Raw genomic sequence first — 15763 nt, 5'->3', positions numbered from 1 at the left:
GGGAAGTGAAGGGCCCAGAGACCAGAAAAGGAAGGTAGGGACCATGGCTGCTTCTTTCTTTATTGGACACTTTGTAGATGTCACGCAGGTCTAAAAGTTACACTGTTAAATAATTATTTAAAAACCGACCAGGACTAAAGCCCTGGCCCAGAGCTCCAAACCAGAAGCAGAAAGGAATGGGGGCGGTGGGCTGGGGGGTATTCCTCCAACATCACCAAAACCCAGAAAACGAGGACCCTAAGCTCTTTCACAGGCCAACCCAGCAATGTGGGCCCTTGGGCTAACCCTCAGGTGCCTCTGGCTGCATCACTATCAGGTCAGTAACCAGCAAGGAGCTGGCAGGAGAGCCAGCCGCGTCCAGACATGGACAAAAGTAACTGGAAGGACAGGAAACGGACAGGTACTGTCCAGCTGTAGATAAGATCACAGAGTGCAGCTAAGGCAGGTGGGGGCAGGGGAGGGGCTGGGGAGCGGTATTGCAGCAATGCAGGAGTGTGGCCCCAGAGGCCCGGCCCCGTCCGGGCAGGGGCTCACACATTATGGGTCCTCCTGGTGAGCTGGGGCTCTTCGCCCACCAGCTTGGACTTGAGGTGCTCCTTGTAGGCCAGGATGTCTCCTGGCCACTTGGTGATTGTCTGCTTCTCACAGACCCAGATTTCCTGTGCAACCTAGAAAGCAAATCTCAGGCTTAATAATCCTGGCCAGCACTCTCCCCGTCCCTGCCCAGAAGACCACTGTCAGGCGAATCCAGGAAGAAACCCCCAGCACCCAGCCCCATATCCAGCTCACAGTTTCACCATCTCTAGGTTCTTTGGGATGCCTAACCCAAGGGTACTGTAGCCAGCAGGTCTGGAGCCCTTCAAGCCAAGATCTGCTGTGTCTCCTCATCTCCACTTCCCCAACAGGGCCTAGATCTGTTTAGAGGCTTCACTCTCAGCTTCCTTTTCTCCACCCCATCTTTCCCCAAAGCTTCAGAGAAATGACCAGCAGCTTTTCCAGCAATGACTGGTGATAACCCTTTGTCTAATCCAAATCCTCCTTAGTATAATACTATTTCTATGCTAAAGAATCTTGGGGCAATAGTAAAAGCACCCTGTTCTCTACCTGACTCCCTCACCAATTCTGGCTAAAAAAATGCCAAATGTCAATTAGGCTAACATCCCCAAATAACCACTGAAAAAAATGAAGTATTTCTATTAAGAATTTCTAAGTTTCTCAGAGAGCCATAAAATCTGGTCCTCATCACCCTGTTTACGTCCTGAGACCTTTTCCCACATCCAATAAACATGTATGAAGTGCCCCCCTCCAACACACACGCCATGACTGTGTACTACCCAACCTCCTGATGCCCTCTGCCCTGACTCCCACTCCAGCCAGGGGCCTCACCTGCTGAATGAGTCTGAAATCATGGCTGACCAGCATCATACCACCCTCAAACTCATTGATGGCATCGGCCAAGGCGTCGATGGTCTCAATATCCAGGTGATTAGTGGGCTCATCCAGGAAGAGCATGTGGGGGTTCTGCCAGGCCAGCCAGGCCAGACACACTCGGCACTTCTGACCATCAGAGAGGTTCCGAATTGGGCTCACCTGAGTGGAACCGTGACATTTATAGAACTTGGTGTTACTCCCACCACACAGCATGACTCACCCCTCCCCACTGCTCCTCCATTAATGTTATCACCATTCTACAAAAAGGAAGGCCCAAGATCACAGAGGGAGACAGTGACACAGCTGGCAGTCTCTCCAGGCCTGTAGGGGGAGATGTGGAAGCCTGAAGCGCCTACCATCACTAAGGCCATACCTCTTGCTCTCTCTCGGCACTTACATCGTAACTAATTGGAACAATCTGGTGGCTCCTCAATCCAGATCTGAATCCAGGAACTTGTTTTCTAGGTTCCAATTTCCTTTGCCCTCAAGCACTACAGTTTATCTTGCTAGTCTGGGACCAGGGCATGTCAGAGACTGGCATGCTATCCCTGCTGCTCCCTCGTAAGGAGACCTGAATACTAAACTGCATACAACCTAGGGCAAAGGAAACCTAGTGGGTTCTCTTGGATGCTAGAATCAAAGGAAGACACTTTTCAGTAGAGCATACAACTCTTGATCTCAGGGTTGTGAGTTCAAGCCCCACGTTGGGTATGGAACCTACTTTGAGGAAAAAAAAAAAAAGAGAGAGACCCCAGGTGGCCAGAACAGTGTTTCCTAACCACACAGGCACAATCTCCCAGTTATCTGGGGTTGTTCCCCACATCCCCTTCGCTGACCTGCTGTTTCCCAGTGAGACCATATCGACCAATGATCTTCCTCATTTCTTCCTTCTCCTTGATCTCTGGGTAGCACTTCATCATGTACTCCAAAGGTGAGAGGTCTAAGTCCAGCTGCTCTTGTAAATGCTACAGGAAAAAGAGAATTCACTCAGATGTGACTGGTGTCCCACTTCAAAAGGAACCCTGCTGGGTTAACTGCTGAGTAACTCTACCTCTACCCAGGCACCTGTTCAAGATTCCAGGAGAAGCAGGCAAAAGCTGACTTGGTCACACACAGCCCCCTTCCCACACCCTGGACATCATTCCATACCCCAAGGCCTTTACCTGATGGTAACGCCCTATCTTCACATGAGAGTGTTTTCGGATCATCCCATCTGTGGGTAGTAGCTAAAAAGAAAAGAGTATTAGGTGGAAAGATAAGCACATAGAATGGGAAACTCGGTCAGAAGCAGACATAAGCAGAGTAGGAAAATAAGCATATGTTCACTGAACAAGATGCAGAACTTCCTAAACAGAATCTACACCACCTCACAGACTGCTAATCTGGACACTCTAAAAATATTTAGGAAGCTACACTCAAACAGATGTTCTCAAGGGGAGCAAAGATACTTGGTAATTAAATGTCTACTATAGAATGCACGACCTGTAAAACAAAGGACTTGGACATACCTACAACATAGGTTTTCTCAAACAAAAACATTGTCTCTAAATGCACATGTTCCTCTAAACGCTCTAACTGAAAACAAGGAAAAATGTTGAGACACATGCATGTTTTCTCTCTCTCACACTCTCACACACACACACACACACAGATCCTCCTTCCCTCCCTCCCTCTGAGAAAACAGCTCCAAACTTCAGCACTGCCAGTGACAACATCCCCCACCCCAGAAGCCGGCTCACTCCCCACTGGTGTGCTCAGCCCCTCCAAGCATAGTGGCCCCTGCACACCTTCCCTCTTCCTCAGACACAGTAAGTACCTACTCTTAGAAATCCCACACGCCCACTTGGCACCATACCTCTCCAGTTAGCAGCTTCAGAAGAGTTGACTTCCCTGCTCCATTGGGCCCCACCAGAGCCACTCGCGTATCAAGATCAATACCAAATTCTAGATTGTTGTAGATGCAAGGCTGGGGTGGGTGTGAGAGAGAGATCAATACGAGGCTAGGTTCCCCATCAATCAATCTGGCTGGTTGATAACCCCGCCATTTCCCCAGTCACCACCGGCGGCGGGGGTGTGGAGGAGGGAGGCGGCTCTCCTAGCAGACCCCAACCCACTGCTTCCACCCACCCCCTCAGCTGAGCAGTTATCCTCCCAAGCACGTGAAGAGGGGTCACCGTGAGACCCTGATGAGGCACCTAAGCTACCATGTCTGAAATATCCCGTGACCACGTGGGTTAGCAGGGGGCTTCAGCAGAGGACAGCGGACTCGCTCAGCCAGTTGATGCTCGCCTTGTGAAATGCACCCCAGCCTCCCAACCACACAGGAGTACTCACCCCATCTTTTGTATACTTGAAGCTCACATTTTGCACCATAATGACAGGTGGAGGAATCTTGCCACACGGTGGGAAATAAAATGACAGTGTCTAGGAAGAGGAGAGGGCGCTTATCAAGGTAGGTTGTATCTTATCCACCTCACCGTAGGCCACTAACTGTACCGAAGCAGACCCCACCTTGTCGCTCACGACCCTCTCGGTCAGTCCCGATGCCATCATTTTCTGTAGTGTCTTCTCCTTGCTCTGGGCCTGCCGGGCCAGCTTGGCACTGCCGTGACCAAACCGGGCAATGTAGTTCTGAAAGAGACCAGAAATGGGGCTTGGAGGACGGGCAGGTGCCAAACAACTCATTTTAAATGTGGGGTAAATACTGGGGCGCCTGGGTGGCTCAGTCGTGAAGCGGCTGCCTTCGGCTCAGGTCATGGTCCCGGGGTCCTGGGATGGAGCCCCGCATCAGGTTCCCTGCTCGGCGGGAAGCCTGCTTCTCCCTCTCCCGCTCCCCCTGCTTGTGTTCCCTCTCTCGCTCTCTCTCTCTCTCTGTCAAATAAATAAAATCTTTTAAAAAATAAATAAATAAAAATAAACGTGGGGTAAATACTGAGGATGTCTTCCTGATTTCCAGCACCCCTAAATTCCCCAAATACCCTCATCCAACTCTCCTGGAGAATGTGAGCTCAGCTCTTACCTTCATGTGTGCAATCTGATCTTGCTCCCAGTGAAACCTCTTCATCTGGTTCTCCTCCAACTCCAGCCGTGTCTTCACATACTGATCATAATTACCCTGCAGAGAAATGTGCCAGGCAAGGCAGGCAGCTTTAACCTCGGTCCTGGTTCTCAGGGTTTAGGGGGATGCGGGGTGGCATCTGACTTGGCCCTGCCTATAAGACTGTGCGGTAGGGCGCCTGGGTGGCTCAGTTGGTTAAGCGGCTGCTTTCGGCTCAGGTCATGATCCTGGAGTCCCAGGATCGAGTCCCGCATCGGGCTCCCTGTTCAGCAGGGAGTCAGTCTGCTTCTCCCTCTGACCCTCCCCCCTCTCATGCTCTCTCTATCTCATTCTCTCTCAAATAAATAAATAAAATCTTAAAAAAAAAAAAAGACTGTGCGGTAGGGAAAGAGGAAGTACATGAACAAAGCATACCCTAACCCAGAATCAGAGATCTTTCTAATTGTGTGCCTCTCACTCTTAGCTTAGCCAGAGCAGGACTCCAGAGCAAATCTTCAGGTTAGCCATAAAGACACCCACAGCACTGGCAGCAGTCCTGACCATAACTCATACGGACATCACGAGGCTCACAGCCTTCCAAGAGCACCTTCTATTCCTCCCCACCCTGCTTAGAGGGTGAAGCCCCATGTAGGCTACAGAAACTGCACCCAGAAAGGAAGACAGTAGACCAATCAGATTTAGGACGTAGCAAACACTGCACAATTGGACTGCCATGGTTTCTATCTGCAAAAAATTGGACTCAACCTAAATATTCATCAAAAAGGGCCTGACAAATAAGTTACTAGATAGCTACACAAAGAAATACTATGCAATTACTGAAAAGAATGAGGTAGCTCTATGCATATTCATATGGGAAGCAGTACAAGATACATTAAAGTGTAAAAGCAACCTATTGAAAAGAACAATTATTAACATTACAGTTCTGATATGTATACATGAAATTTTCCACAAATCCTTGCAAGTACACATGAAATCTCTGGAAGACTATACAAGAAATTATTAATACTCCCACAGTGAGCATAAGTATGAATGAAAAAGACTTCTATTTTCTTTCCTTTTTTGAAATATAGAAAATGAAAAGGAAAGGCAGACAAGTGGGCTGTTGAGATCCTGACTCCCATTCTTCATGGAAGGAGGGGTAAATGTGCTGTCATGAAGCAGAGTTAAGTAGTCATTCAAGAAGGCAGGGAGCAACAGGGACTGCCCGGGCACCATGAAAAGTCAGCCTCTTTACCAAAAAGCAAATACACACCACGTACACAGGCTGCCAATCGATGGCCTACAACCTGAGAGCAACTATTTTGAGACTAAAATAGAACAGGCTGCAGGACTCCTTGTCTACATCTTCTTATAGCAATAGGTAGAAAAGGGCTACTAAGTCTGTTTTGTTTTGTTTTGTTTTTTTTAAAGGAGAGCTTCAAGGAGCTGATAAGCACAGAGGTTGCCGTGGAGAAGCTGCGGCCCACTCACCGTGTAATACTTCAGCTTCTTGTTGTGCATGTGAATGATGTTGGTACAGACACCATTCAGAAAGTCCTGGGAATGGGAGACGAGGACCAGGATGCGCTTAAAACTGTAAAGCAGAGAACCAGTCAGGGAGGTACTCAAAACTGTGACGGTCCACAACAGGGGAGCTGAGAGGCCCAGACAACCTTCATCTTTTCCCATCCTTATGCCGGAGCACCCTTTAGATTTAACAGCCAATTCCCTGCTCCCAGCAACCACCCAGGCCACCAGGGCACAATCCACCTGTAATGACACTTTGATGCCTTTCATTCTGAGTTTCCTCAATCTTTTGTTCTAATTTTCAGCAGAATGGGGTGGAGATGGTAGTTTACCACTGATGGTAAAAATAAGCGTGTTACACAAACATATCCATAAATGTCCCTAATGGGTGGGAAGAACTGAACAGGTCCGATAAAAATCACTATACTCTGCCTTTTGAAACACGTTACCAAGTCATTGCAGAGACCACTAAAAGCCTGCCCTCAGAGTTGGTACAATATTCCAGTTATTCAGCTCTTTAGCCATATGTCACCGCATCATGATCTTAAGTGGGAGTCCCCTCTTTACACGATGCATAGAAATACAATTAAGGAAAAATACTGTCTAAAGACATGTATGAAGTATGAAGGTGTTGTATTTTAAATGGGAAGAACCAAGAAAGTTAAAAAAACAACTGGCACATTGCAGACTAAAAATAACCAATCAAACAAAAAGGCCTGCCCTAAAGGTGCTTACCATTTTTTCAATCTGGCCTTCACCCAGCCTTGCATCAGTTCCTTTTCTCACGGCTCCCCTATCACTGCAGTTTCCACGCATCCATTTCCTTTAGACTCTGCTCAAATCCCCCCTTCAGGACCTGCCCACTCCCAACCCCCATCCCCAGCCCCTTACGTCTTTAATTCTTCTTCCAACCACACACAGGCATCGAGGTCCAGGTGGTTGGTGGGCTCATCCAGGAGCAGCATGAAGGGCCGAATGAAGAGGGCTCTGAAGAATAGGAAAGGAGACAGAGTCCCTTCAGTCTGCTGGGGGCTACACAGGAGGGGACTGCCCTGCCTGCTACCTGCAACTCTGGTCAGGCCTGGCTTCAGTCCTGAAATCAATTCTAGGTTCTATACCTTCATGGAAAGGAGAGAACGAAGAGAGAAACCAGAGCTGAGATGAAAGGGCAGAAAACAGCGCTGAGAAGCACAAAGATGGCGCAGTTTGAGGATAAGGTTGTGAAAGTCCTTATGAGTCTGGAAAGTCTTTTATGCTGAAGTTGGTGACCAACAGGAAGACAAAAGGAGAGAGGAAATAAATTGCTAAAGCAAAAAGTATTCAAGTTAAACTTATCCAATGGGGTTGCCAGACTTTAGCCAGGAGGCCAAAAAATGTTCTCTTCTTAGGTGGAATCTCAAGTCAGCAGAAGCAAGGGGATAGCACTGGATCCTATACCCGCAGTCACCATACTGCAGAGCTTTTTAGAAATAAGATTTCCAGGCACCAAATTCCAGTATCCCAACTGCATGGATGTGAAGAAGAGGCTAGGAAATCTGTACTTCTAAAGCTCCCTAGGGGAATTGGAGGTAGCTAATCCCTGCTAGCACGTGGAACCACTGCTCTCATGGTCTAAGGCACACACAGAAAGCCTCGCTAAAGCAGCATCTCAAACCTCACCAATTTACTTGGCAGAGAACAGTGGGGTAAGGGAGCACCCATGGGGACTTTCTGGGGGGACTGCTGAGGGAACGATGGTCTCTACAAACTCACTTTGGGTCCAGGTCACAAGAGATAAGGACGGATTACTTAATAACTACCTAATATATTTTATCTTTATATAGCAAGAATCAGGACTGAAACACAAAAAAGGAAAGGATAGGAGTCAGGAAGAAAGAAATGGACCTACGTTACCATTTTACCTAGGGCTGATCCTAGGATTCCCAAACACTGTGCCAGAAATCCAACAATGATCACTTCAGTCAGGAAGCTCACTCATTAGCCCAAGCACACCATCCCCCTCCACACCGTTGATGTCTTGTTCTCTGACCCCTGTTCTCAACAGTTCCACTGAAGTAAGCATTCAACCCTGAGGGAAATGGGGAGCTACAGAGGGTAGAGAAGGAGGAAGGAACTCACCTGGCAAGGGCAACCCTCATTCTCCAGCCCCCACTGAAGTCTTTCAGCTTCTTGCGCTGCATGGCAGGAGTGAAACCCAGTCCATGCAAGATCCGTGAGGCCCTCATCTCCGCCTTGTCGGCATCCAGCTCTTCCAGTCGCTCGTAGAGCTCCATGAGCTTCTCACACTCCGCTGTGGGCAGTGAATGGTTCGTGAGGCTCCCTGGGCCTTCCCTGGGAGGAGGTCCACCCCCACCCCTAGGTCTGGAGCCCTACCATCCTCGTGAGCCAGCCGCTCAGCCTCCCTCTCCAGCATGGCCCGCTCTGTGTCGACTTCCATCACACACTGCAAGGGTGTCTTGTCACTAGGGGGCATCTCCCGAGTCAGATGGTAGATGTCAATGTGCTCAGGGATGGGCACTTCCCGTTTCCCAATAGCAGAGAGCAGCATGGACTTTCCTGAGAACAGCAGGCAAAGAATGGGAAGAGGACACTCCGCACAGGTCTGCCTATCAATCCGCTGTACCAGTTCCTCCACTCTAGCCAAACCATGACCTCACCATTGTTTTTAGTACCTTCCTTCCTTCCTTTCATTTGTTTAAATCCTACTATTAGTTACCCCCACCCCCCTGCTTTCTGGTGCTACCTTTCCAACTTTCCTCCAATTCTTGTCCCACCCCTCTTCCGTCCAGTCAGATCACCTACAGCGGCCTCACACACCACAGTGCTGTCCTCCCACCCACTTCTCCAGCACCTACTATCTGTAACTACTCATGTGGTACTTACCACATACTGCTCTGTACTGCTAGTTCCTTTTCCCTGGACATATGTGGTCTCCCACCCATATTGTAAACTCCTTGCTTTGCACATAGCTGGTGCTAAGTAAATACTTGCTGAGTGACAGACGAGCCAAGGAGAGATACCTCCCACCTCGCCTTCCAAGGGCCTCACCAATTCCATTTAAGCCAATGAGGCCATAACGACGGCCTGAGTTTAATTCCAGTTTGGTGTCACTGAGCAGCTCTTGACCATGAAAGGTGAGGGAGAGGTTGATAATGTGGGCGTCGGTACTGTTGGGGTGAGAGGCAAGGACACCAGTGACAGCTCGAGCAGCAGCTTTCTTCATCTCAAAGTCCTCTAGCTCCTTTGTCAGCATATCCACTTCTGGAGACAGGAAAGAAGTTTGGGAAGAGGGTAAGAGAGACCCCGCCCTCGCACTAAAAGAGCATTCAGACAGCTCAGTTAGTGGAGAATCAGCCTTTTAAACTGAGGGTCCAGGGTTCGAGTCCCTGTTTGGGCATTGGAGGTTTTTGCCCCTTCCTCAGGTGACCAAATGTTATCATACGAAGACCCAAATGCTGAAAAAGGCATGCCCTGCAGGACCTGGGTTCAAGATCAAGTGGAGCTGACTCAGATGCTTCACAAGCTTTACCGAGTGTATACATTGTATACAGATCTGTCCGAATACCCTCCTTTCATGGACTACTTTTTACTTCACAACTTAGTTCTTTTAATTCTAACATCTCTTGTTCTTAAATGACATAAATGCATGAGGGGAATGGCTAGAACTCCCAATTTTCCTTCATGTCTATGTGTTAAAGAATCAGTCCTAAAACCCAAAAGAAAGCAGATGCTACAGAAGCGCAATTCTGCTATTCCATGACCTAGTGGAATTCCATATTCCAGATATGCTTCTAAGCAGCACAGAAGGGACCAATGTGAGAAAATGCATAAAGGGATCAACACACGCGGGAAGCCAAGGCTGGGAAAACCAGATGTTCCTAAATCTGGAGGGTTTCAGAGATGCAAACTGACCGTGGGCTGTTGTGCCTTTGTGGTTTCTTAGGCAGTAGTACATCTTTAGCTTGGGAAGAATGATTAATATTAATGGCGATTCAATGTTGAGTTTACTCTGTGCGAGACTGTGCCACATCATCATTCCCCAGCTAACTTAGTCCTTACAACACGTGTAAGATACATACTTATAATCCCTGTTTTATAAATGAAGAGGTTAAATAACACAGCCCAGGTCAAAAAAGCTAGTTAGTAAAAAAAAAGCTAGTTAGTAAGTGACAGAGCCAGAATTTGAACCAGATGATCTTACCTACGTCACTACACTTACTACCTTTACACAAAGGAAGGTGCCCATGAAGTATTATTGAAGTGGGACAGACATGGGGGCAGACGGAGTCCTGGTAAGCTTCTTCCAAAAGAGAATAAGGCTGTTTATTTACCTTTTTGGGAAGGAGTCAGGAGTTATACACGAGGTTCCACTATTATGAGAATCTTCTGGTGTTTTAGTTTTTGTCACCCTTACCTATGTTCCCTTAGTGATTTTACAGAATCCCTGCAATGAGAAAAGACTATGTGCTTGTCCTCAGGAGGAATAAAGATGGGGTAGAGGGGTGAAGAGAGCGCTCTCCTTGGGGACAGCAACTCCAAGAGAGAGGGTGAGGGGTGCTCAGTCTGAGATCACTCTCTGAAGACCCCCTCCTGTCACGTGATTTCTAGTGCTGGCGCCATTACCCACCTTGGGACTAACCCGCTCTACCTTCAAGGAGTCCACACTAAGGGCAGGGACTGCTCCTCTAGACAGATGGCAGGCACTCCATATCCACCTCAGCTCCCAGTACAGTGTGTCATCAATAAAAGTGCCTGACGACTACTTTTTGAATGGAGATCAAAGTTCTTGTTTTTACTGAATGAAGGAACTTCCAGTCTCTTTTCTACGTGGTTGAGGTCTCAGGCTTCCCACAACTCCGCTTCATGCCAATCCCTATTCTAGATGCTGAGAAGATGGGAGTAAGAAGAAGTTTATGATCTAGACCAGGAGTTAGTAAACTTTTTCTTAAAGGGCCAGATGCTAAATATTTCAGGGTTTATGGGCTAAGTGGCAAAATCAAGACGTTTGAAATGTAACCACTTTAAAAAATGTAGAAAACCATTCTTAGCTTAGGAGCGGGGTAGCTTAAAAAAAGCCTGGCCAGATTTGGCCAACTGCCTGTTTTTATAAAGTTTTACTGGAACACTGCCACGCTCATCATTTGCAGAGTGTCTGTGGCTGCTTTCCACTACAATGGCAGAGCTGAACAGCTGCGACAGAGACCATACGGCTCACAAAGCTACAAACACTTACTATCTGGATCTTTATAGAAAAAGTTTGCCGATCCCCGGTCTAGCTCTCCATCTGCTCAGGCAAGAGGAAGATCAAAATTAAGGAAAAGCTATATACTCTTTTCTCTTGACCTCTTCTAGTTTACGGCATCTAGGACCTAAGTCACCTTCCAAGCTTCAAAAGTAAGAGACTTAAAACAGACCTCATTTTCTAAGCCTACAGCATCCCAGGGAACACTTGTCACTTAAAGACAAGTGAACAGTACTGAATAGATGGAAAAGGGATTCTGGAATAAACTTCATCAGAATACTGTAGATTTCACAAGAAGTCCCTTTCTACTCATTTCCCAAACAAGAGGACAAGCTGAACTCCAGCGTCTGCCCTGAAGAGTCTCACATTCTAAAGGTTAAGCTGTCAGAGGTCACTTTCTTTGATATTTATTTCGATCTTTCCATACCTTACTACCTAAGGAAGACTGTGTGACAATGGCAATCAATAAAGGTTGGAGAATGGTGACCTGCAGCATCAAGTTATCTCACACTTAGCGAGGAGAGAGGACTCAGTCTTGGGAGAGGGAGCAGAAACGACATGGGTCCCTGATAATAAGAAATGTTTTAAGAGGGCTGGAAAGAAAACAGATGTCACATTTCAGAACAGCAGCTGCCTGAAGAAGAAAGGTGAAAGCTAAAGCTCTCCTATTACTGAGATGGGGATACCACAGCTGGGTTCCCTGGAAATCCTATTTTCCAAGGGGCAAAAGTGAAGGAGAAATTTGTAATGGGAACAGTGGACAATAGTCTCAAGTAGGATTCACTTTGCTACCTTTCCAATTCAGCGAGAAAGCTGATGAGAGACACTGCTTCACCATGGTTCCTGAGGACCTAGACGGGACCCCACCTCTCTATTTTAGAGATCACAACTCAGCCTCCTCATTCACTCCCATCATTTTCAACTTGGCAATCCTCCACTACTCTGGCCAGGAATAAAACTTCCCTGTGGCTTGACCTTACTGCACCAGCTTTCTCCCATAATTCTTATTTTGGAGACGTTTCCTACCACTCAGCTCTCTCCTCTCAATCACTTTTAACTCCCCCTTTTCTGAATTCCTATCTGTTATGACTTGTATTAGTAATTTCGCTCTCCTCTTCAAACATTTACTTAGTATCTCCATCTGCAAGGTTAGTCCTACAAAAAAGTATAACCCAAGAAACGTGGTCCCCGAACTCAAAGATCAAACGATTTTGATGAACAAAGAGAAGACACAACATAAAAAGTAACACTATATGACAGCACAGGGGTAGAGTGAGTGATATTATTTTAAAGGTCAGGTTTGATGCGGAAAGTTTTGCTATCCTGAGCTGGGCCCCGAGAGCAATGTCAAATGCAGCTAGCACAAAAATTGTGGCTTTAGAACCTTAGTGTGGGGTGCCTGGGTGGCTCAGTCGTTAAGCGCCTGCCTTCGGCTCAGGTCATGATCCCAGGGTCCTGGGATCGAGCCCCGCGTTGGGCCCCCTGCTCCGTGGGAAGCCTGCTCCTCCCTCTCCCACTCCCCCTGCTTGTGTTCCCTCTCTTGCTGTGTCTCTCTCTGTCAAATAAATAAAATCTTTAAAAAAAAAAAAAGAACCTTAGTGTATAAGGGCAAAAATGTCATGACTAGTCAAGACACAATAATAGTCTGGATGGAGCAGGTCTGTTTGGGGAATTTTCAGAGGGGCAGAAAGAAGGTCAGGAAGAGACTTCCAAGGGCCTGGAAAATTCTGTGTCACACACTGTCATCTTTCCCCAGCTGGACTGTAAGTTATCAGAGAGCAGACAGTTCAAAGTGCATCAGTATGTAGCATGGTGTCTAGCACTTGAGAAGTGCTCAATAAATATTTCCCAAAATATAAATAACAGAAAAGCATCTTTTCCCAGGAAAAATCCAAAAAAGCAATTCATAAGTTTCTCTCTTGGTAGAGTTACCACCCCTGGAAGGCCAGAGGTATGATGTGGCAAAGAACCCGGCACACTGACCACCACGTGTGGAAATGGAAAATGAGAAAAGGGCAAGGAATTGACCTCCTCCTCAGGCTAGCATGCAGAGCACCAAGATAGCACAATACCCATACATTTGTTTGCCACTAGGTATGTGAGAACCTTGTGTTCGGTTTTCCCGATCAATAGCAAAAGGGCACAGCTCCACTTCTATGGGTCTGGTTCATCATGAAAAGTTTTGTGGCACCAGATACATTCTCCAGTGCCCCCCGCATCAGGATTCTGACTCCAGTATGGGCATCCATTAAGTTGTAGCAACCATCCCAGGAACCCACGTCTCCCTCAATTCACCTGTGGTCTCTCGGCCATTGGCCTCATGTTTCTCCTCTGCCATCTGTGGTTCTGTGACAGTATCTCCGTTTTCTTCGTGTCCCTTTCTGGGCCGCTGTCGTGCTTTGGCAGCTTCCTTCTTTTTGGCTGCCTTCTTCTTGGCCAGGTCAGAGGGCATGGTGATGAACCACAGGGGTACGAAACTGTTCTTACACGGAGCCTGAAGAAAGGCAAACACCCCACAATTCTGAACCTGTAGTAGAAAGCCTGGGCCCTGCTCCATCCCGCTCAGGAATTTTCCTATCAAGCTTCGGATACCCTGCTCCGCCCACGCCTAGCCGCTCCAAATTTTGTCAGGGTCTCTCAAGCCAATTCTGGTCCTCGGCCGCTCTTCTAATCTTAACATCGCTTCCCTCGGGCTTTGTCCACCAATCCCCACGGACTGCCTCACTCTGGAAACGCTCCTCCTTTCAGGGCCTCCAGTTAGGGACCAGGGTCTGTCCCCTCGGCAGAGGTCCCCGTCTCCGGTTTCCCCACAACTTGGCTCTCGGCGCTCCAGCCGGCCACCTCACTTTCCCGGGCTTCCTCCTCCCGTCTGCCTCAGTCGTCCTCTCCGTTTCCCCCTCTACAGCACCGAGCCGTCGGGCCCAGCTTCTTCCCGGGACGCACTCGTCTTCCCCTCGGTGAGTCCCCGCAGGGTCCCCTCGCTCGCCACCCCCGGGACTTTCCCCAGCCCCCGCCCGTCAGCGTCCCTCCCTGGGCCCTTTCTTCTCTTCCGCAGCCTCCTCCATCCCGACCCCATCCCTCCTCCCTCTTCTCTTCTTCCCTCCCCCCTCACCGGCCAGCACCCTCCCCCCGGCGCCCCTTCCCCCAACTCACTGGGCCTCGCCGCTCGGCCTCTGTCGCAACAGAGCTGCTCCTTGGGCTCCGCGTGCGGCCGGCTCGCCAGCCAATCACGGCATCGCGCGGCTGTCGGCGCGCCGCCGCGCAGATTCCTGGGAAGTGTTGTTCTCGAGTCGCGGCAGCCAGGGCGGAGACCCCTCCTCGAGAACTACCGTCTATCGCAGGGACCTGCCGGGCTCTCGTGACGTCATCAGGATGCGCGAGGACGGGCGTGATTAGAGTCCAAGAGCCGGCCCCCACCCTGCCCGCTTTGGGGACTGGAAACTGCAACTCCCAGACTGCTCCTCGGATAAGGGGCGGGGCCTTCCAGGCTTTACCCCACCTCTCAAAAAATGTGTTGAGTTCTGTGCAGATACTGAGTTTATAGGGCCGCCGCGCCGGCTCAAACAGCAGGGCGAGCGACTACACTTCCCAGCATGCGTCAGGAGGGAGTGGGTCGAAACAATGGGGAGAGGAGAGGAGAGAGGAGGAGAGGAGAGGGGTGGAGGGAGAAGGAGGAGGAGGGAGGAGGAAGAGTGAGGCGACTGGGAAGAGAGGGTCGAGAAGGAGGCGCGTCACGACGAAGATGATGCGAAGAACAGAGTTCCTCTTTGAAAGAAAGGCGTCCTCGTTTTATGGAACCGAGATTTTAGATGCTGGTCCTGTGTTAACCAAACTTTTAGAGGGTGCCGAACGCTGTTCCTGAACCTTTGCCGCTTAGCCTACACACTCCAGAATTGTTAGATTTCCATGAAAGCCGTGTAAGTCTGCTGGTAAGAGTTCTGAAGTTAAAAAAAAAAAAAGTCCCCTTTTCTGAGTTTAGCTGTATCACCAGTTAGGCTTGTAACCTTGCCCTTTTTTTTCCTCTTGAGTCTTACTGTTTAAAATCCCTCACGGACTTCTCATCGCCCACATTGTAAATCCCAAATTTGTAGCCTCAAATACAAGGAAGACCTTTTGTGATCCCTGTTACTTCTCCAGGATTTTGATCAGCGGCGCCCCACTGTCAGTGATACTGCTAGAGGGAGGCAAATGAAGCTTTTAATCCCTTTGAGCACATTCTCCAAAAGTGCCCCCACCTCAGTAAAAAAAAAAAAAAAAGAGAGAGAGCTCACTCTTCTCCCATGGAATGAACTAGTTTTCCTCTTCAAACTTGATGCTCCTCTAGGGTCTACTTGTATTTCAAGCAAGCCTTGCTATTTCATGCCTTCATGCCTTGAGTATAGCTTTTTCTAGAATATCCTCCACCAATTAAGTGCCCATCATATGTCAGGCTCAGAGCTAGATCCTGGAGTTGTAATGGAGACAAGTTATTCCCTGACCTCAGGGAGCTCACAATTAAGAAAGAACATTTTTTTTTTTAAAGATGT

At 48.4% G+C, this 15763-nt stretch overlaps 1 protein-coding gene across 2 annotated transcripts; it reads right to left on the bottom strand.

Annotated features, from left to right (window-relative positions):
- Positions 1–46: 46 nt before the first annotated feature.
- On the bottom strand, positions 47–14576 carry ABCF2 (ATP binding cassette subfamily F member 2). Of its 2 annotated transcripts, none has more exons than XM_045864031.3 (15): positions 14391–14576; positions 13533–13731; positions 9044–9256; positions 8369–8551; positions 8114–8285; positions 6887–6982; positions 5960–6062; positions 4451–4546; positions 3943–4062; positions 3766–3855; positions 3287–3397; positions 2595–2657; positions 2268–2396; positions 1387–1590; positions 47–668 (listed from the first exon to the last, which is right to left on the bottom strand). In XM_045864031.3, the coding sequence occupies exons 2-15, from the start codon at positions 13687–13689 to the stop codon at positions 531–533; spliced, it is 1875 nt and encodes a 624-aa protein (XP_045719987.1). In that variant the 5' UTR covers positions 13690–13731; positions 14391–14576; the 3' UTR covers positions 47–530. The 2 variants fall into 2 exon arrangements, with proteins under 2 accessions (XP_045719987.1, XP_045719988.1); XM_045864032.3 differs by lacking the exon at positions 14391–14576 and adding an exon at positions 13830–14159.
- Between the last annotated feature and the right edge of the window lie 1187 nt (positions 14577–15763).

Source organism: Mirounga angustirostris, unplaced genomic scaffold, assembly GCF_029215605.1.
Source record: "Mirounga angustirostris isolate CCGP_5_RB_7025 unplaced genomic scaffold, mMirAng1.0.hap1 SCAF_12, whole genome shotgun sequence".
In the NCBI taxonomy this organism is placed as follows: Eukaryota; Metazoa; Chordata; class Mammalia; order Carnivora; family Phocidae; genus Mirounga; species Mirounga angustirostris.
This window is presented reverse-complemented; position numbering and strand designations above follow the sequence as displayed.

Bases quoted from the DNA above. Each gene is read 5' to 3' on its own strand.
- ABCF2 (XM_045864031.3), bottom strand. From the start codon at position 13,689: ATGCCCTCTGACCTGGCCAAGAAGAAGGCAGCCAAAAAGAAGGAAGCT. The intron at 9,257-13,532 runs GTGAATTGAGGG...TCCTGTCTCCAG, and splicing joins CAATGGCCGAGAGACCACAG to AAGTGGATATGCTGACAAAG. The intron at 3,856-3,942 runs GTGGGGTCTGCT...TCCTCTTCCTAG, and splicing joins AGAGGGTCGTGAGCGACAAG to ACACTGTCATTTTATTTCCC.